Below are 23,011 nucleotides of genomic sequence, written 5' to 3' on the forward strand. Positions count from 1 at the left end.
AACTGTTAGCTATAGTTACAGTTAAGATTTTTCAATTTTTTTTCTCTTTTAATCTTCATACTGGCTTATGTAAGTGGTTGATCCACAGCCTTTACTATATACTTGCCTTTTCTAGCGGGCTTTTTCCTTTCCTATAAATTTTTTTTTTTTTTTAATTCTAGTAACTTTTTTTTAATTTAATTTTATTTTTTAACTTTACAATATTTTATTGGTTTTGCCATATATTGAAATGAATCCGCCACAGGTATACATGTGTTCTTGGAGTTTGGAGCCTACTCTTTTCCACTTAGAGAAGACCCTTTTTCATTGCTTTTAAAGAGTTGGTATAATGTTTATGAACTCTTTTAGTTTTTGCTTCTCTGAGAAGTTCTTTATCTCTCCTATTCTGAATGACAGTCTTGTTAGGTAGAACACTCTTGGTTGCATAGGTTTTTTCTTCTAGCACTTCAAATTTAACTGTCACTCTCTTCTGGCTTGCAAAGTTTCTGCAGAGAATTCATTTGATAGCCTTATGGGGATTCCCTCGTACATGACTTTTCCTCTTGTTGCCTTTAGAATTCTCTAAGTTTTGCCATTTTAATTATGGTGTGTTGGGGTGGATCTCCTTGGGTTTATTTGAGACTCCTTTGAGACTCTTCTGCTTCCTGTACCTGGATATATGTTTCTCTCCTTCGGGTCTGGAAAGTTTTCAGTCATAATTTTATCAAATACATTTTTAACCCTTTCCTCTGTCTTCTCCTTCTGGGACCCATATAAAGAGGATGTTAGTATGCCTGATGTTGTCCCAAAGGTCCCTTAAATTGTTCATTTTTTTTCTTTTTGCTGTTCTGATTGGGTGATTTTCATTATTCTAATCTTCCAGATTGCTCATGTGTTCTGTATCACCGTATGTGCCGTTCATTCCTTCTAGAGTGTTTTCTATTTCAGTTACTGTCTTCAGTTCTGACTGGCTTTTGTTTTCAAGTTCCTTATTAAAATTCTCATTCTGTTCATCTATTCTCTTCCCTAGTTCAGTTAGCATTCTTATTCTTAATGTTTTGAACTCTTTATCTGGTAAATTATTTATCTTTGTTTCATTAAGTTGTTTTTTCAGGAAGTTTTCTTGTTCTTTTGTTTGAAACAATTGTCTCTGAGCTTCCTGGCGGCTCAGACGGTAAAGCGTCTGCCTACAATGTGGGAGACCTGCGTTCAATCCCTGGGTCAGGAAGATCTCCTGGAGAAGGCAATGGCAACTAACTCCAGTACTCTTGCCTGGAAAATCCCACGGACGAGAAAACCTGGTAGGCTACGGTCCATGGGGTCACAAAGAGTCGGACACGACTGAGCGACTTCACTTTCACTTTCTATGAAATTAGGGTTAAACGGTTACCTATCCAGGTCTTGAAGGGCTACCCTTGTGTAGGAGCGTTCTGATACAGTCTGCCTGTGGCTCTGGTGGGAGAGCAGGATATGAAGTTAGCACAGGTCATGTTTTTCCCCAGGTGTCCAGGCAGCTCTCACTTTGGTGGGAGGTGGAGCTGGTGATGGAGGAGACACAGCCAGAACCAGGTGTGAGCTGGGGTTTCCCTGGTGCCTAGTGGCTGAAGCTGTCTCGTTGGGTGCAGTGTCAGGCCACAAGGTGCTGGAGCAGGTATGAGCTGGCTCAGTTCCTCTAAGGGTATGCTCTCCCTATTTCCAGCACTGGCACCTTTGCCCCAGATGAGAGCAGCCCTGGAATGGGCTGGGCAGTCCTAGTATGCCAGTCAGTGCTCCAGACTACTTTCCATCTGCTGGATCCATGAGAATCAGGAATGGCTACTCTCTCCCCACTCAGGAAACAGTGACAGACTTTATTTTCTTGGGTTCCAAAATCACTATGGATGGTGACTACAGCCATGAAATTAAAAGACGCTTGCTCTTTGGAAGAAAAGCTAGGACAAATCTAGACAGTGTATTAAAAAGCAGAGACATTACCTTGCCGACATAAGTCTGTCTAATCAAAGCTATGGTTTTTCCAGTAGTCATGTATGGATGTAAGAGCTGGACCATAAAGAAGGCTGAGCACTAAAGAATTGATGCTTCTGAACTGTGGTGTTGAAGAAGACTCTTGAGAGTCCCTTGGACTGCAAGGAGATCTAACCAGTCCATCCTATAGGAAATCAACCCTAAATATTCATTGGAAGGACTGATGCTGAAGCTGAAGCTCCAATGCTTTGGCCATCTGATGTGAAGAGCCTACTCATGGGAAAAGACCTTGATGCTGGGAAAGACAGAAGGCAGGAAGAGCAGGTGACGACAGAGGATGAGATGGTTGGATGGCATTACCAACTCAATGGACATGAGTTTGAGCAAGTTCTGGGAGCTGGTGATGGCCAGGGAAGCCTGGTGTGCTGCAGTCCATGAGGTCGCAAAGAGTTGGACATGACTGAGCGACTGAACAGCAACACAACAACATGGGGGTGCATCTTTCTTTTTGACTTTTGTTTTCTTCAAATAAATACCCAGAGGTGAAATTGCTAGACTGTGTGGTAGTTCCTTTTTAAATGTTTTGCAGAACCTCCACACTGTTTACCACAGTGGTTGTACCAATTTGCACTCCCACCAATAGTGCATGAGGTTTCCCTTTTTCTACATCCTCGCCAACTCTTGTCTTTTTGAGGACAACCATTCTGACAGGTGTGAGGTATCAAGATTTTGATTTGCATTTCCCTGATGATTAGTGATTTGAGCATCTTTTCACAGGCCTGTTGGCCACCTGTATGTCTTCTTTGGAAAGATGTCTACTCAGATCCTCCACCTGCTTTTTAATTGAATTTTTTTGATACTAAGTTGTATGAGTTCTTTACATATTTGAGTTCTTTACGTATTTTGGACATTAACTCCTTCTCAGGCATATAATCTGCAAATATCTTCTCCCTTTCAGTAGGCTGCTGTTTCAGTTTTCTATGGCTTCCTTCACTGTGCGAACACCTTTTAAGCTTGATGCAGTCCTCTTTGTTTATTTTTGCTCCTGTTGCTCTCACCTAAGAAGATGTATCCAAAAACATATTTCTGAGACTGATGTCAAAGAGCATACTGCCTATGTTTTCTTGAAGGAGTTTCAAGTCTTGCATTTACACCTTTAACCTATTTTACTTTTCTATGTGGTATAAGAAAGTGATTCAGTTTTCCCATCACCATTTACTGAAGAGACCGTCTTTGCCCTATATTCTTGCCTGCTTTGTTGTAGATTAACTGACCATAAAAGTGTGGGTTTATTTTGGGGCTCTCCATTCTATTCCATTTCCCAATCTTAAACTAAAATGTGGCTTCCCTTAGGGTAGGTAGAGACGGAAATACGTAAAGAACTGAAAAAAAAAATTCCCAACATCTACACAAAAACATCATTAACATAGTGAGATATAATATTTCCCAGAAAAATATTTGGTCAATTAATGATTAGCTTAAGAAAGACAAGTATGTCAGGTTATTTGCTAGCCAAAGACCAAAAAAAAAAAAAAAAAAAAATACAGACACACTAAAAAATACAATGTAATGGAATTCAACAAGTGACCTACTTTAAAAAAGCTCACAATTACTTGTGTGCGAAGTCAAAGAGAAGTGCTGTTTCAGCATTACAGACTTATTCTGGCTTAAAGAATGACAGTAAAATAACTAGATGTGTGAGACTGCAAATAAATCACTCTGTAAGATTCGTTGGTACACATACATCTCAAAGATAATAAAACTGAAAAAACCTAAATTCATTATATTATAAACAATACATTTTTCCAGAGAGAAAATGATATAGGTAGGTTTCCCAATAGACCAGGAATCCACATAACTTAAATATTGCTGAAAGAGTCAGTACTTTGTTATCTCCACCAATTAAATCAGGAATTGGCCTAAACCTCTAAGATATTATATATCTATGACATATGATTCTAGAACTCCGATTTTCACAGGGCTTCAGAAATTATTTGTAAATATTTCAAGAAGAAGAAATGTAAAAGACACACATTTTCTTTGTATCTCCTCAGTATCTGTAAACTTTGAAGGAGTCAGTGTTGGGGTTGTAAGCACAGGGAGAGGAGTGAGTACACCTTGTAAACATAAAACAAATTATGTTTAACATCTATGTTAACATGAGTTTGTATCCCAAACAGAAAAAATATTAGCAAATTCCTTGATTAAAATTCTATTAATTAGCTTCACATTAAACTATGATTTATTAAGATCAGGCAACTCTTCAGGAGAATTACCATTCTGGGCACTAATCAGCCAGAAGTTGTACTTATGTTTGGATTTTAATTTTGCTTTATTAAGAAATCATGCTTGGGAATTCCCTGGAGGTCCAGTGGTTAAGACTTGGCTCCTTCACAGCCGTGGACTGGGTTCAATCCCTGGTTGGGAACTAAGTTTCCACAAGCTGAGTGGCATGGCCAAAAAAATAAAGTAAAATGAAATTACTTCTTCAATATTGAGACATCTGGGAACAAGTTCATTTAAATAAATAAACATTCATGCTTAAGGAAGCTCACTGAGTATTTATTCTTGGCAGGTATGTTAACCAAAAAGCATGCCTTGATGACTAGTTAGGAAAAGGAAAAACGTGTGTGTTTAACAATTTTGAAGACTAGTTTCAAGGCCTCTGAGAAGAAATTTTTATTCTATCACATACAAAAGAAAATTTCTTTTCTAAAAAATAACATTTCCTAAATATTTCTGTTATAAAGATGTACTGCTCAGTGACGCACTGCTGAAGAATGCCATGCCACTGTCCCTGCTGTCCTAGACTGTCACATCACCAATAAAACTTCTTTGGCAATTAAAAAATACAAATATCTTTAGAGGTCTATGTAGCCCCCCAAGCACACCCAGATGGTTTCAGTCACATTTCATAAGGGGAAAGCAATCTTTAATCCCCCACCAAGAATAACAGGCACTTTAAAATTAAAATCATGCCTTTGTGCAGCACTTGGGGTTTAGCTCTGCTCCATCAGATTCCTTTATTCCCAACAGAATAGCACTTCCACTTACTGGCACCTGAAAATACCTCAATCTTCCTTCATTTAAAATTCAGCTGGGTAGAAAGTTTTGAAAGTGGTTCTGCACATAGGACCGAAGATGACTTCAAATTTGCTATATTGAAAGCACCCTTTAGCTGAAAGCTACTGAAATAACATCCTTTTAGAAATTCTAAGATGTACCATGAAGAGAAATCTCTTATTCAAGAATAAAATCAAGAATTTCAAGACTAAATTAAAAATTGAGATGCAATTAGAGTCTACTTGACCAACAGATTTCCTGTTCTAGCCCACACGCACCTCTCCCGAGGAACCGCAAACCAGTACTCCGGTTGCTTTCTTCGTTTGCCATACTGCTGGACCATGGCTGTTGTGTGAGTGGCAAAGGATTTCCTCATCGGTTTTCCCACTTTAATGCACAGAAACATGGGTGGAGTTTTGCTTTTCTCTTCTTTTGAAGGAAGTATATCTGAATCACACATGAAAAAAAAATCTCCATTATTAATAATATGGGTGATACTGAAATATTTCAACTTACAAAGAACTTCCAGTCCCCTCTTAGTGGTGGAAAGTCAAAACATATGGCATAAATATCATATAACATGATCATGTTAGGTTAGGACTAACTAAATCTTTCAGACCTTCTTAAGCAAAGGTCCGGATGTTTCACGTTGGTCTGCATCACATGAGATGCTACAAACTAGGAATAAGGATAAAAACCAACACCACAGCAAAGAGCAGAGATTTGTGACAACCCGAAAGAATACATATCAATGAATGGTACTGAGGACCACATCATACCACAATGCCATTCAGTTTAAAACTGAAATACCTTCAAAAACCAAAGTGAAAACGGAAAAGTCCCTTGAAAGATTAAAAAAAAAAAAGCACACTACTTTCATTATAGAATTCTGTGTCATAGTTCAATGTTCAAAATAGATATCATATATTGCTGATTCTTCCCAATTACTATTGACCCTTGAATAACACAGGGTTTAGAGATGCTGACACTTCTGCAGTTAAAAACACATGTATAACTTTAGAGCTGTCTCTCCATATCCCTCCTCCATAGATTCAACCAACTATTGATGGTGCAATATTGTATTTCAAATTTATTGGGAAAAAAATCTGTACACAAGTGGACCTGTGCAGTTCAAACCCTTCTGTGTACCAATAAAGATATGCTCCATTGAGGAAACATTGTTCTCAAATAACTGTACTACTTTTGCTATTGCATGTGCAAATTTTAGAAAGGCAACTATACAGGCATACCTTGGAGACATTGTGGGTTTGGTCCCAGACTATCAAGATAAAGCAAATATCACAATCAAGTGAGTAACACAATTTTTTTTTGGTTTCCCAGTGCCTATAAAAGTTGTTTATATTATATTGTAGTCTATTAAGTGTGCAATAGCATTATATCTTAAAAAAAGAGTACAATGTAATTAGAGAATCCTTTATTGCTAAAAAAACTGTTAACCACCATCTGAACCTTCAGGGGTAATATCTAAGATCACTGATCACAGATCACCACAAATATAATAATGAAAAAGTCTGAAATATTGCAAGAATGACCAAAATGTGAAACAGAGACATAAAGTAGACAAATACTGTTGGAAACAGGGCGCCAATGGTCTTGTTTGATGCGGGGTTGCCACAGGTCTTCAATTTGTAAAAAAAAAATGCAGTTTCTGTGAGGCACAATAAAACAAGATATGCCTATAGAACAGAATAGAAAGAAATTAAAAATGGCTTACCTTCAATGGGTACCTGAATTTTCTTTAATAGCCATAACTGAATTTCAGATTTATTATCCATTTGTGCACCTTGGCAGCTGTTGTCCCGAGTAGATTCCAAAGAGGAGTCTGGATACTCTTTATTCATACTTTCTTCTGTAGAGGAGCTCAGTTGCAATGGAAGGGGTGCTCTCTCTTTCGCCCAGGTTTTATCTGGCTCTTCCTTGCCCTCAGTCGGGGGATCACCTGTCTGGGGAAGAGAACTACTAAGGGTAATGTCTATGCCCACTGGCTCAGTACTTTTGCCATCACTTAGCTCTGCCTTCTGCACGTTATCAGGTAACTGTGACCCTTCTTTGTTCTTATTAAGGTAATATTCAATGAGTTTGACTTTATCTAGATCTTCATGTATGTTCAGCGTGTTTTCCACCTGGCTTTCTGGGGACCCAGACTGCTTGTCCACCTCTGGCATTATATCTTGTTTCTCACAGGTTTTTAAGTCTAGGGCTCCCTTCAGTTCAGCATCACACTCTGTTCCCGAAAAGTTCAGGGCTGACTGAATTTCCGTAGTAGAACTGCTTACTCGTGATTTAGTCTTCCTTAGTTCCTCTGGGTCAAGAGAAAGGCACTCCTTTGAGGTGTCTCTTTTGTCCATTCCACCTTTAGTTTGAGAAGAAAGCTCTTCCAAGTCAACGAAGTCATCATCTTCCCCTAAAAGAGAATTTTCTTTGGCTATAGATTCAAACGCAGTGTCAGAAGGCTCCTTGCTGACGTTAGCTACTGGGGTAGATTGCTGGATTGCCTCTGCAGAGGATTCCAGTTTCTTTACCCTGTCGGACACAGAGCTGTCTGAGGGCTTCGTTTCTATGTATTCCGTCGACTTCTCTGAAGGTCCTGTCGATGTGGAATCTGAAGTGATGGTTCTCTCTCCGATCTGCTGCCGTTTTTCTTTGTTGAGAGATTTGAACTTACTGAATGGGTTGATATCCTTTTCTGAAGCCAGGTCTTCCCATTCTCCAGGCCTGTACAGAGGACAAAGATCCTGAGGTAGGTCACTGCAGGGGGAAAAATGGTGGGTGCACATGGAATGTTAAAAACAAAACCCAAAGCAAAAGGATGAAAGGCAAAAAAAAAACTAAAACAAAATCCAACCAAAAAACCAAAACATAAATATACCACAACTTAAATTTATGTTTAAAGGACTTTAAAGCAAGGAAATAAAATCAAGAGATTGACTTCAAAATGAAAAATAAAATCAACCATAAAAAGTGGCAAAATAAAGAACCATGAGAGTTGCTTGCATATCCTATTAGAAGCAAATGAATGGTATTTGAGGTCATTTATGAACATGGAGATGTCACCCACCAGATTTTTAATGATGAAATAAAGTTTCTGATTTTCATGAAAGACAAAGGAGAGTGAATGTTTTAGTACTATGTCTAAAATTCCTTAGATATTCAAGGCTTTTCCTTTTTTCATAAAATAGTACATAAACCAACTACATTACTTCTGAATGGCTCATTGACCAAGTGGCTACTCATTTAACTGCTTCATAAAGTAACTGACATGGAACCATAATTTTGGTTTCCTGGTTTAAAATCCAACACTTTCAAAAAGAGACATCCTTCTACTCCTAAAGGAGATACAAGAGGATTATTTCCCCTATTACTGCAGGTATATAGCACCAGCTCCATTTTACAGTTTAAAATTTTATGAAAATAAGTCAAATGAGCTCTTACAACAATTGGTTTACATTTCTTATCTCTTTCATTTTATTACACTATCATTTTACTTTATGGCAATAAGCAGCTGTTTTATCAGCTGAAACATAGTTTCCTGGGACAGGGTCAAGTATTTTTCCTTAGTGACAGATGCTTTATTACCCAGAGTTAAATTATACAAAAAATATTGATTAAACATGTTCTCCAAAGTTCTCCATAGTTTACTTACCTTACTGTCGATATGGATTAGAGCACAAATATAAAACCCTTTTAAAAAATAACATGTTTGGATTTCAGAAATAAATTTTCTAAAAAGGCTAGATCATATTCAGGTAATACTTTATTATCCTGGCTTTGCAATAATTATGACAATACTCAGTAAAGTCCTAGGAAGTTCAAGTTACAAGCCTGTCTCCCCAAAGTTACTGAATAAATCACTTGCATGGAGCATCCAGGTTTTTTTCCAATATAAAATAAAAGCCTATGTAACTGTTAGGCTCTGACAAATGCTTTAAGAGGCCTCTAATTCATAATTCATTTCAATTCAATAATCATTTTCTGAGCCCCTACACACCATATATGCTAAAAGACAATTGTGACAGTATCTCTGTTTGGAAGAAGCCTGCAGACACAAAAACGTTCTGCTCACCATGAGCATCTCAAGAGATGTTACAGATGCTTCAATCCTAGACTCAAGTATAATGTAGCATAATTTCCATTTTCAGACCCCAAATATAATTTGGCATATTAAAGACCAAAGTCAGTTCTGTAACAAAGAAGCCCAGCTTTTCACATACTTAATAAGCAAATTGATAAGCAAAATCATCTTCCAATGAACACTTAAGTCTCTTCCTCATCTCTTACTTCCCTGGCTAGCTTGACCTCCACAAAGAAAGCATACAACTGCACTCTAATCAGCCTTCTCTATTACCTTCTCATCTACCCCTCCCTTCTTGTTCTACCTAATCCAAGCCAGGATTAATTTAGCCATCTGTTTTGTTTGTTTTGCCTTTTTTTTTTTTTTTGTATTGCAGCTGCCAAGCTCTTCTGAGGCAACGTAAACAGTGATGTCAACTGGCTCTGCTGTTGATTAATGTTTTCTAGACTCAACCAGGGGCCTAATGATGACCAATAATCCCTTCAGTTGTTCCCTTCCTAGTCTCCATGGCAGCTGGAGCTACAAAATGTCTTGCACAAAGTATATAAGGCCTGAAGGTGAAGATCGAGAGGTTTTACACACACACACTTTTATTATCTTCCAATAAAAAAATTTTGTAATAATAAAAATAAATAATAACTATTTTCACGTGGCAACCAGATAATCTGCACTTCTTGTTTTAACATACAACTTTAAATAATGAAATTTAAACTTTTCAACAGTTGATGGAATTCTGAGGTCAGTATCAAATTCATTTGGCACTGATTCTACTACCTCATTCTATTTTGCTCATTGGTGCACATATTCTTCATTAGACTAAAAACGTCTTTAGATCCCTGCATCCACAGGAACAATCGCTATACAACTCCAAAATAATTTCAGCACACTAGGAGCCAATTCTCAACTCCTCCCTCTCGCCCCAGCTTCAGCATTAGCCTTGGACCATGAAACACAATCTCACCTTGAGAGAAATCTTTCTGTAAGGGTATATCTTCCCTATTACTAAAGGAACACTTAACATCCTTCCCTGAAGATGTGCAATAGAATTGCTCCATTAGAAGCCATCCCTGGGCAGGAAATGCCCCTAACTGCCTGGCCATCCACTTCCAAACTTAACTGTTTCTTTACCTGTGCTTGTCTTCTTTCCTCTCATCACCATGTTCATTCTTTCTTTTCAAAACTAACTCTTTCACTCCCTTTCCTCTTCCTCATTGAAAGATTCCAAGATGGCTGGACACTCCCTCACATGGTTCTCATGGAATGCTGTGTTCACGTCTATGTCTACAGTGCTGCTCAGGTACCACTCTTGTCTGCCTGTTGTACCCAGCAGATGGCGAGACAGTGGCTGTGACCCACTCGTCAACATATCCCAGCCACACAAGAGGCATACACTAAGATGTATTAGAACCCTCAATCTGCACGAATAGAAGATTCCCACAGAATAATGAAGAGTTTCAGACATGCACGGAAGGTTCAAATAAACAACCTATACATAGGCACCAGGCTGTTTTCTAAGAGTTTTGGTATATCAACCCTTTTAGTTCTTGTAACAGCTCTGCAGGCTAAAAAATACTATTAATTCCATTTTACAGATGAGAAAACTGAGGCTCAAGATTGAGTTACTCAGGAAGGTCGTGGAGCCACAGAGTGGCAGAAAACCCAGGCACTGTCATGCACAACTGCCTGGCCTGCTGTACTGCCTCCTAAAACCTCCCACTTAGACACTTCTGCCAGGACTCAGAGAGACCCCAGTGGCCATGCTTCCATGGTTCGTTCAGTGGCTAGGCCACTGCAGGGTCTAGCAAATCAGATGCTAAGGACTGCAGAAGCCCAGGGGAGCCTGCTGGCATAGACCCCTAGGGACTCTGTTTCTGGGTTAGTTCCCTAGTTTCCTTTCATTCTTTTTATGAGTCCAAGCGGCTGGTTTCCCTTTCCACTGTTGAACCCACTGCTCTGTCTCTTGCTTCCTATCACTGAGACCTTCTAAAGATGTTTATACTGCTAACACATACACAGTATACAGAATTAGGCACACTGACAAAATGACAGGGAATCAGATTAGCTCTACAAGTGAATCGATTCTGAGTTTTCTTAAGCTGTTTCTTCATGGGGAGCTTCTTTTTTTTCAATCAAAAAACTCAGTTTTAGAAGACAAAAGTAATCAGAACTAAAGCAATATCCACCTACACTTCAGAGACAAAATAAACTACTACTATTCTCTTTCACAACACTTACGGCAGTCTGGCTACAGGGCACTGCCTCTGCACCGTCCACGCAAATCTCTCTCCACAAAGGATTAAGGAAAGACACAAGCGGAAGAAGAATATAACTCTGCTTACCAATTAAACCGAATAGAAAATCCTGATTAACTCTTGATAGTCAGACAAATTCTTTCAGAGAAACTTCACTTATTCTTCCATAAATTAAGAACATGCATTCAGGAAAATAAGCCAAAGAAACAGCATTCTTACATGCTGGTTTTTTAAATTTTCTCATTTGTGAATGTTCTACTCTTCCTTATTATTGACTTTATCATTTCCATTTTCTCTTTTTTCTATTTTTTAAAAATTTAATACACAAACATTCTACCTTCACACTCACCTCTACACAGTCTCTCCCACCAATGCCCTCACTTTTTAACTGCATTTAATTCTCCCAATACTCCCTTGGCTGGTAAACAAAGAAAGGTGTCTTACGATGGCAAGGCATCTTTGATCTTCATGTGGGAGATATCATTGTAGAGGGCGATGGAAACAACCTCTTCCATGGGGCAGATGAGGCCGTATTCCTCACACCCATTTTCAATGACCAGGGGATCGGACTTGTGAGGGTCGAACATGATGTTGTTAGGAGTGACAATCATGACGCCTCCGACCACACCCTGAGGAAAAAGACAGAACAGAGTCGCTACGGGCGAGATGCAATCAGCATAGCAGCTTTAGTGAACTCATGTTGCCATCCCACTGACTTCGTGAACCCCGGTATCTTACAGGACAATTGCAACCTTTCTACTGGAAAAACAGGCTGAAGAAATTGCATCGTTGGGTACGGAGTGCTGAGTCAGAGAAACAGACACACCTCGCTGTGGCCATCAGCTGAGCCTGGTTCGAGCATGGCTGCTCAATAGTACAGGGATCTTGGGTTTCATATGTATGTCTCAGATCCCCTAGTTCCCTGTTGGTAAAATGAGAGGGGCTGTCCCAGGTGGTTTCCTGATTGAGAACTGTGGACTTTACAATTCACTCAGCATGTATTCACGTCTGCAGCAAGTGCATGGTACTGTTCTCTGGGGGTAGCTATCTCAGTCTCAGTGTCAAAGAACACCCCTAACATTTTGATCTAAGATGCTCAGAAAGCCCACATTCAGCAAATAGGAATATGAAATTTTTACAAACAGAAGTGAATATATTCAAACTATGGAAACTGAAAGCAAAGAACAGTTGGGAATTCCCTGGCGTTCCAGTGGTTAGGACCTAGTACTTTAGCTGCTGAGGGCCTGGGTTCAATTCGTGCTTGGGGAACTAAGATCCCACAAGCCATGTGGTGTGGCCTAAAAGAAAAAAAAAGAAAGCAAAAAAACAGTAGCATGGTGGGAACTTGTCTGAAACGTTGTCGGTTTACATGGTAGACCATGTTGACCATGGGGATATTGTCTACCAGGCACAGTAGGATACAAACGACTCCCTTTAGGTAAATTATTTATTTTGATACTCTTAATGAGTTTAGTGATCACCTTAGCAAAAAGTTTTGCCTTTCAGACATTACTTATTCTTGGTTGCAAAAGTTTTTTCTACCACTGGAACCTAGCATTCCTATGAGCAAGGAATTCACTTTATATCAACATTACCCCTTCTTCAGAGGCTCACTAAAAGTAGGTTTGTTTTTTATACAAAACACCAACAAGCAAAAAACTAAAAAAATTATATAACAGACATTTTCATACTAGCATCTCTAGTGGCAAACAAGTTGATAACTTAGCATTTTCCAAGTCAAGTGCTAAGCTCCTTAAATGAATCATCTTTTTTTGTTTTTAATTAATTTTTGAAATGTTTTATTTTGCATTGGGTATAACCAATCAACAAATAATGTTGTGATAGTTTCAGGTGAAGAGCAAAGGGACTCAGCCACACACATGCATGTATTCATTCTCCCCCAAACCTCCCATCCAGGCTGCCACATAACACTGAGCTCTAGAGTTTCATGTGCTACACGGTACGTCCCAGTTGGTTATCATGAATTATCTTTTAGTTGGAGAAGGCAATGGCACCCCACTCCAGTACTCTTGCCTGGAAAATCCCATGGACGGAGGAACCTGGTAGTCTGCAGTCCATGGGGTCGCTAAGAGTCAGACACAACTGAGCGACTTCACTTTCACTTTTCACTTTCATGCATTGGAGAAGGAAATGGCAACCCACTCCAGCGTTCTTGCCTGGAGAATCCCAGGGACGGAGGAGCCTGGTGGGTTGCCGTCTATGGGGTCGCACAGAGTCAGACACGACTTTATTCTTACTTCATATGAGGAAAATGGAAACTTAGGAAGTGTAAGTATTTTGCCCACGGTCTCAGAGCTAGTGGCAAAGAGCTGTAATTTAAGTTCAGCGACTCTGACTCTAGCATTTGCTGGTAAAACACATTCTATACTGTCTCCCTAAAACTTTACGGGCTAAGAACTAAAATATAAGTGATAAACCCAAGATTGCAAAGAATCACATGTCCACTCAATGGTTACTATTCCCTTAATAAGTAAAATGCCAGGCATCCAAGTGGAAAAAACAAATACACAGTTGTGAAATCTTGCAGCTGAAACTTCAGGTAAGATATTTTTAAGTAGTCTACCTTTGGTAATTTGGAACTGGTTTAGTTTTCCACAGATTCTAAGGGGAAAAAAAACCAAACTGCATAACCATATACCTTTCCATCAGTGAAGTACCGGCAATTCATTTTCAAAAATTTTACCACTCCTGGCTCATCCTCTTCCGAAGTGGATGATAAGACTCTCTCGATGGGTTTTAAGGCCTTTCTTGCTAAGTCAGCATCCTTTAGAAAGCAAAAATTTCCACAAATAGAAACACTTAAAAAAATATTATTTATTTATATGAATTCAGTTATTTAAGTTTCCTATAAGCAACCTGTTTTTATTAAACTTGAGTATTTATAAAAGGTAAATGTCTTCCATCCTTCAAAAATAATCACCCAAGTCAAACTAAGATTTTTAAAGCATATATATATGAACCTATAAAAATGCCCCATCACATTTTTAGAAAATATCTTAAATGAAAGAATTCATATTGAACTCATTCAAATTCTGTAGAAAAAGGAGTAAAAGTGATACAAATAAACTACCGGCCTCACTGAGAGTTTAACTTCTACATAAACAAGACATGCATTTCTGCCTTTGAGACCTTAAATGTGAACCGGTTTCTTTTCTCAACTAATGACAAATTATTTTAACCCCACCTCTTCAGTGAGGGAGGGGAGTTTCAGATGAACTCCTGAGAAAAATAACGTGAGTTATTTTCTATAATTATTCAAAAACCAGTGCTGATAAATATGCACTTCAGTGCAAGAGTGAAATACATACAGGCAGTTTATCGTATTCTGCATCTGATGATGAAGGAGAGACAGTAGCACCAGGGCTGGATGATGATAACCTTAAGGTACTCGAGGGAAAGTTGGCATCTGGCACAAAGAGAACCTGAGAATGGGAAAGAAAGGCTGGGTGAGTCCCAAGAACCAGGGCAGCGCTCAGAGCAGTTTCTCTCCACACAGTATCACGCTGGGTGTGGGACGAAGATCTCATTGGCTTGCACTGAACTTCTGACTTACTCGGGGTCTCCCAGACTAATCTATGCAATAATATTCAGAGAGAGGAATGTGTGCAGTGCAAAGGGTGTTGAACATACTGCAGGCGCTCACAGAAGAGAGAAAGGTGAGGGAATATTCTGCATAGGCTACGTGAAGCAGGCGGGTCCAAGTGAAGCCGTGGACCGGGGGATTTGGACAGGGAGGGAAGAGCCTTCCAGGGCAGGGTACGATAGTACAAGGGAATAGAGGCGAGAGTAGCATGGCATACTTCTAAATGTAGCACCCGTGTCAGGAAGAAACCGGACATATCCAGGCTTCCTGACTCCAAGCAGGCCCTGAGTGCGAATGCATTAAGTCCTTATATGAAAAACCTATACACAGCAGCATCAATAATCTCAGTACCTTCTCTTCCATCACTGTTTGGGATATCTAAAAATCCCCTAACTTGGTGCTGCTGGTGGTAAAGAATCCACCTGTCAATGCAGGAGACACAAAAGATGCAGGTTCGATCCTTGAGTCAGGAAGATCCCCTGGAAGAGGAAATGGCATCCCACTCCAGTATTCTTGCCTGGAGAATTCCATGGACAGAGGAGCCTGGCGGGCCACAGTCGATGGAGCCACAAAGAATCAGACACAACTGAGCCACTGAGCCCATACTGCACTAAACTGCTTTCTTCTGCAAGATATTCTGGTCCCCGAAATGCTATTATGATTCTGTTATTCAACACTCTTTTAACAACACATGCTACATTCTTGCATTATATCAAATACTATTTTAAAATGACCTCTAATGCTACAAAACCTGTGAAAGTGAAAGTGTTAGTCATTCAGTCATGTCCAACTCTTTTCGACCCCATGGTGTGTCCATGGGATTCTCCAAGTGAGAATACTAGAGTGGGTTGCCATTCCCTTCTCCAGGGGATCTTCCTAACCCAGGGACGGAACCAGGGTCTCCTGCATTGCAGGCAGATTCTTTACCATCTGAGCTACCATAATTCACAGCTAATCATGTAACAACTGTTCAATATTGTTACTGAACACTCTGCCCCATATTCTAGTCATATCTCTATTTTATTTACTTATTTATTTCTGGGAGTTATGTTTTATTCAGTGGGAATTTTTAGGACTTAAGCCCAGGAGACAGCATCTCAAGTAACCCTGAGAGAACTGCTCTGAGGAAGCAAGGGGAGGAGCCAGGTTATACAGGAGTTTTACAAAAAAGGGCAGGTAGTTTGAACATCAATAGATTATTGCTAAAGAAAACCAGATATCCCAAGTTAAGGAATTTAGCACTTTTCTTGTACGGGAAGATGCAAGAGTCTGGGCTCACTCAAATCATTCTTTTGCATATCTCTATTTTAACATTGTTGTTCAGTAGCCCAGTCATGTCCAACTCTTTGCAACCCCGTGGACTGCAGCATGCCAGAACTCCCTGTGCTTCACCATGTCCTGAAGCTTGCCCAAGTTCATGTCCACTGCATCAGTGATGCCATCCAGCCATCTCACCTCTGACGCCCTCTTCTCCTTCTGCCCTCAATCTTTTCCAGCATCAGGGACTTTTCCAATGAGTTGGCTGTTCACATCAGACTGGAGCTTCAGCATCAGTCCTTCCAACAAGTATTCAGGGTTGATTTCCCTTAAGGTTGACTGGTTTGATCTCTTTGCGGCCCAAGGGACTCTCAGGAGTCTTCAACAGCACCACAATTTCAAGGCATCAATTTGGCTTCTGCCTTCTTTATGGTCCAGCTCTCGCAATCATATGTGACCACAGGGAAGACCATAGCTTTGACTATATGAATCTTTGTCGGCAGAGTAATATCTCTGCTTTCCAGCACACTGTCTAGGTTTGTCATAGACAAATTTTAACTTTAGTTATTTTAAATCTCTCTTCAGTCCAGAAAAAAAGTGAGCCAAGAACAAAACACACCTTAAGATAAGGTGGAAAAAACATCGTCAAAGAGAAATAAGATGAGGACTGATAATACTGAAAATATGAGCTCCGAAATTACCAAACATTCATTAAGAAGTGGGCCATTAGATTTGGTATAAGTTTCCAAATAACCAATGGAAAGATATAGACATCATGAATCAACAGAATTCACTGTCCATAAAATAAAAACAAACCGGTTTCTTACTAGTGCAAGTAGTCTCCCATGAACCCTCATAAAAAAAAAAAAAAAAAGTGTCTCACAGTGAACTCTTTGTCCTAATGACACATTGACAGTAAATGCAATAACCATTTTGAAGGACTGTTCTTTGTAACAATGTCAAAATGGGTCGGTGGCAACTGTCAAAAGGTTAGAGTTTTGTGAAAGTAATTTACAGAAGGCTAAGATTACATGGTCTTAGTATACAGCTCTTATTTATTGTATGTTTCTGGGCTAGGACAGAAACAGATTTCTTCCAAACAGATGTCAATTCTCCATTAATATTTTCTTTTTGCACCTGAGCTCTTGACAAGTGTTAGGCAACATAGGTTGAGATTCTATTGCCTGACATTCTAAATGTCAAATCAAAGAGATCATTCCTATGCTTAAATAGCCCATTGTACTGTAGATAGAAGTGACAGCGTCAACTTGGACAAGCCCAGTCACTATACGTCCTCCTTCAACGTGGAAGTGAGTCTGGATCATTCTTCTTAATTCCTCATCTTTGCCAGAAAAATCATGGCACAGCCAGATCTTGGGACAACCAACAGCACATAAATGTTTAGCTATATGAGGGCTACACAGCATAGTAAAGGCAAGAAGGACCATCTGAGTAAATGTAGCCCAACCCCTCATTTCAGAGATGAAACCAAGGTCAAAAAGGAAGTGACTTGCCCAAGTTTAATAGCTATTAAAGGGTCAAAGGAAATGAACCTTTGGGGCACCTATTTTTGTATTATTATCCTTAAGGATGCATATTAAAATGGTTAGATGAGATGATTAGATAGCATCACCAACTCAATAGACATGAATTTGAGCAAACTCCAGGAGATAGCAGAGGACAGAGGAGCCTGGCGTGCTACAGTCCATGGGGTCACAGAGTTGGACATGATTGAGCAACTGAATGACAACAACAGGGCATATTAAGACAGTTCCTATATCTCCTATTAGTAGTGGACCTTAATCCAGTACCAATAAACTATTTTGTTCATGGACTTAGTAAAAGAATAAAGAATCACCCTAAATTATCTTAGTAAGTTCCAGTGGCTACAGCTTGAATTAGTAAAGATATGCGTAGGTTCTCTGCTACGGGTCAGTTAACAGATTATTCAGCAATATCCCAGACTATAAGAAACCCAATAAAAATGACTAAAATCTATTAATTTTGAAGAGATAAAAATGTATTAATTTTTGAAAAATTTTAATTTATATTTGCCCTCAATTACCTGGTACTGGCAGTATACTAATTTCTCTCATTTATGACAAGGACATAAATACCAAAAGCATGATAGTACAAACTGGCCAATTTATAGCCTGGTGGCTTTGTTTGCTGCCCTTGAAATAAATGCAAAGAATACTACCATTGCCTGAGTGAAGTTATTCTTAGACGTAGCAGCATCCACCATGAAAGAACTCAATGTCACTACAATTTATTTATTTGTAAATTTTTTGATGGCTACCATTCTGACCAGTGTGAAGTAATACATCATTGTAGTTTTATTTGCATTTCTTTAACAATTAGCAATGATGAGAGTCTTTTCATGTGTCTGTGGCCTTTTCTTAATCCTGCTGAATGTCTCCACCTTTGGCCAGATTGATTACTTTTGTCATGGTATCACATGAAGGACAAAATGACAAAAATTTTGCCTAATTTAAAATAAAACGATGGCTATTATATACCCCATGAGTGGACTAAACTGACACTTGCAATTCTAAATTAAACATTTGAAGAATATCTGTATGAAATTCTACAGGGAAAAAAGTTACATTAATTTAACTTTTCTTGATGGAAACATCTATTAACACAAAGGACAGTTAAGTCAACTGTGTTAATCATTTGCAAAGCATTTATCTCTGAACAGTTCATAAGCATCAGGATGCTTTCAGAAGTCTCGGATCTAAGAGACTGAACCAAGACACAATAACAATGATGACAGTCCTGAGACACTAAGAGCAAGTCATTAAAAATGGCGGCGAAAATAAATTTCTACAAGTAAAACGTTTCTAAAGGAAAATTCAATAAGAAAATCATTACCTGGCCTGGAACAATAGTATGCGTGAAAAGCTTATTCAGTTCCACTAATTTATTGGGAGTGATGTTAAATTTCAGTGCTATGGAGTTTAGGGTGTCCTGGCTTCCAGCCTAGAATAATCAAACAAACAAGATTCAATACACAAAGCAAAAGACAGACAAAACCTTTCTCTTGATAGTCACATTAATCTATTTTTGATATGAGTCCATAAAAAAGTCACACATACATCCAAATATATTATGAAAAAAGCAAATACATTCTCAACTCTTAACAAAAAAGTCTAAGTATTATTCATTTCTGGGTTCCCTTATTTGCAAATTTCACTGTCCACTAATAGATTTCTAAACTTACTCTGGCACAACTTAGGTGTGTGGAGTAGAGGGTCTATGAAGTATAATATAAAGCTAAGAAGAAAAGAAATATTACACATAATACTACTCATAGGGGAAATGGAGCCAGTTTCTCTCTTTGCATTTTTCTGTCGATTTGCCTGTCTCTTTACTGTACTTCAGGCTCCTGGATTGTGGCCTGTTAAAATACCATTTTCCCCACAGTGCCTGACACTTAGAAGGCATTTAAATATTTGATGAGTGAATACAGTGAAAGGCATGGAAATCTAAAAGGACTCAGATCAGCTACCAAAAATTGTTCACTGACATTAACATGACAATTTCCCACAGTCAGCCAAATTAGTGCTATTCTTTAAATCTATAAAATTTGGGATATGTCTCAGCTGTTCATATCTCTGTCCTTCTCTAATAGAGGGGGAATAGGAATAAAAAGGGCTGTAAGCAGATGTGAAACTGGACTTCCCTGGTGGCTCTATGGTAAAGAACCCACCTGCCAATGGAGGAGACACAGGTTTGATCCCTGATCTGGGAAGACCCCACATTCTGTGGAGCAACTAAGCCCTCGTGCCACAATGGAGCCTATGACCTAGAGTCTGGGAGTCGCAACTACGGAACCCACGCCCTGCAATTACTGAAAGCCAGACGCCCCGAGCCTGTGTTTCACAAGAGAAGCCACTGCGGTGAGAAGCCCTGACACCGCCAACTAGAGAGTAGCCCTCCGCCTGCCGCAACTAGAGAAAGCCCCAGTGTCAACGAAGACCCAGCACAGCTATAAATAAATAAAATTATTTAAAAAGAAAAGGTGTGAAAGCTCAGTGGAAAAGCTCCACCCAAAAAGAAGTCTGCCGCCTCTGGTCAGGTCGGTATCCGAGGACAGCCTCCTTGTCCAGGGTCACTGGATGGAACTTGTTAGCAGGACGTCCCTCTGACAACTGTCACTGAGATGCTCCCAACTACAGTCCTGGTCAACACTGGGGGCTACCTCTGTTAGCACAACGGGCTCCGCCAGGCGGGCCTTGAATGACAGGCGGAGATTTGAGGTGGCTGAAGGAGTTTGTAAGCAAGTGAAATGAGACAGATGTAGAGTTCCACTTACCACTCACTGCCCTCCTATCAAAAGCCCACCGACTACATGCACTTGTCCCAGTTCTATAACTGTCCCAGAACTATAACCAAGTTCATAGTTACAGATTACACTAAAACTACCTCAAACATTTCTAGAACAAGATAGAAATACATAATTTTTTTTTAACTTTACATAATTGTATTAGTTTTGCCAAATATCAAAATGAATCCACCACAGGTATACATGTGTTCCCCATCCTGAACCCTCCTCCCTCCTCCCTCCCCATACCATCCCTCTGGGTCATCCCAGTGCACTAGCCCCAAGCATCCAGTATCATGCATCGAACCTGGACTGGCATCTCGTTTCATACATGATATCATACATAATTTTTTTAAAGTTACTGAAAACTTAACAGATGCCCCTACCTTACCCTGAGCAAAATCATCAGTACTAAAGGTTAACAAAAAAGTTTTAAAATATTTTTTCAAGTAGTACATATTTACATAATATATTCAAATCCCTGGTTTTTCAAGGTTTAGAGTCAGTAGAAGACACAGATTGATAATATAGACAGACTGAGTCAAACTGTTGGACCTGAATTCCAAATCTGCCACTTGCCAGCTGTGTGACCTTGAGTCACTTGCTTAACTTCTCTGTTCCTCGGTTTCTTCATCCAAATGGAGATACATATGACAAGTGATCAATAAACTGGCTTCACATTTTTACACAAAAACTTGAGGATACTATGTATAGGGGCTTCCAGGAAGGAGGAAAATTTTAGCAATCTGCAGGTATTGCATAAGGATAAAACATATATACAGAGCCAACTTACAGAACCTGGGAGGGATACTTATATCATTAAATGTTTGAAACTAAACAGAACGCTTGACATCCACAGCACTGGAACAATGCAAGCAATTGTGTAAGTGGCTCTGGTCATGGTTCTCTAAACACAAAGTTTTTAATAATGAGAAGTATACAAAATAACTGGCCAACTAATCTCCATAACATAAATCAATCAGGTGGACAGATCTGCATTACTAATTCGATTGCCTGTTTATATGGGCTGCCGTCTATGGGGTCGCACAGAGTCGGACACGACTGAAGCGACTTAGCAGCAGCAACAGCAGCAGTAGCTATATAACATCCAGCTAAAGACTAGCAGGGGGGTATTCTTTCTGTCTCCTTCTGATGTCTATGTCAGAAGCTTTCTCTATCTCCTTTATACTTTAGTAAAACTTTAAAGTTTTATTAAACCTTGTCTCTGGCCCCAGATTGAATTCTTCTTCTCTGGAGGCCAAGAATCCCGGCATCTTTCCATGGTTCAGCAACAACCTGTCAAATGTGATGCTACAGAAGCTTGGAGAAGATTCATCATTCTAGAAGAAATGCCAGGGAGGGACAGGCCTTGCTCCTTGCCTTATATAGAGAGCCAGGCATTGCACACACATAATGAGTAGAAAATAAATACACACGAGGAAAACACAGGGGCAGGGGCAACAGCAGTTAATTTCTTTCTAGAAATCAGAGATCACTCCTCAGCAATGCCAGTTCAAAGTAATAAAAACAGATCTATAACAGTGCCCACTTGGTGCCAGGCCTGGGATAAGCATGCACAGCTGCCGGCCTCCAGAAACTCATGGTGTGATGGGAGAGATGAGTACATAATGGGGAGGTGCAGTCATGGACACATGCACTGCATCATTCGTCTGCTGATTCAACCATATGGAGGTCTAATACCCTGCAAGAATTAGAATGGCAACCAAATGGGATCTGGTCTGTCTCCGTGGGTATATGAATTAAGGCACAAGACAGACATTGAAACCCAACAATTACACTAGTGGATCAACACTGTTAAACTGATAAAGATTATGCAAAAGAACACATTTCTATGAGACGGTCAAATGAAGGGATCTGCCCTCGAGTTGCAGGATGGTCACAGAAAGGAAGAATGAACGTGGAGAGTGATAGGAAGATGATGTTCAGGCTGGGGTTCTGGTTTGTAGAAATGTATGGATGATGGAGTCACTGCTTCTTGAAAACAGGCCAAGCCTGAAGGTCTAAGTGACTCTGTTGAGTAGACAACTGAACGTATGGTTTGGGAAGTCAGAAAGCATGTCTAAGAAGGAGACCTAAAATTACTCATCATTGGTCTATCAAAGGAGAAGGCAATGGCACCCCACTCCAGTACTCTTGCCTGGAAAATCCCAGGAGCCTGGTAGGCTGCAGACCATGCTAAGGGTCGGACACGACTGAGCGACTTCACTTTCACTTTTCACTTTCATGCATTGGAGCAGGAAATGGCAACCCACTCCAGTGTTCTTGCCTGGAGAATCCCAGGGAAGGGGGAGCCTGGTGAGCTGCTGTCTATGGGGTCGCACAGAGTTGGACACGACTGAAGTGACTTAGCAGCAGCAGCAGCAGGCATATCAAAGGTAATTCAAGTAATAGGTTTATTCAGGGAAAAATTACACAAAGGAGAAATGACTGAGGTCTTAAGAAGCTTTGCT

At 39.7% G+C, this 23,011-nt stretch overlaps 1 protein-coding gene across 4 annotated transcripts in view; it reads right to left on the reverse strand.

Moving 5' to 3' along the window:
* NCOA7 (nuclear receptor coactivator 7) overlaps positions 1 to 23,011 on the reverse strand; it is a 164,314-nt gene that overhangs the window by 35,130 nt on the left and 106,173 nt on the right. For 3 of the 4 annotated variants that reach the window (XM_070376291.1, XM_070376293.1, XM_070376289.1), the window contains 6 exons: positions 19,088 to 19,195; positions 14,682 to 14,795; positions 14,012 to 14,137; positions 11,797 to 11,981; positions 6,743 to 7,776; positions 5,286 to 5,454 (listed from right to left, as the gene is read on the reverse strand). In XM_070376291.1, the coding sequence (XP_070232392.1) occupies positions 5,286 to 5,454; positions 6,743 to 7,776; positions 11,797 to 11,981; positions 14,012 to 14,137; positions 14,682 to 14,795; positions 19,088 to 19,195 (1,736 nt within the window). The remainder of the gene's footprint in view (positions 1 to 5,285; positions 5,455 to 6,742; positions 7,777 to 11,796; positions 11,982 to 14,011; positions 14,138 to 14,681; positions 14,796 to 19,087; positions 19,196 to 23,011) is intronic. The other variant, XM_070376292.1, reaches the window with a different exon arrangement.

This window comes from Bos mutus, chromosome 9, assembly GCF_027580195.1.
Source record: "Bos mutus isolate GX-2022 chromosome 9, NWIPB_WYAK_1.1, whole genome shotgun sequence".
Lineage (NCBI taxonomy): Eukaryota > Metazoa > Chordata > Mammalia > Artiodactyla > Bovidae > Bos > Bos mutus.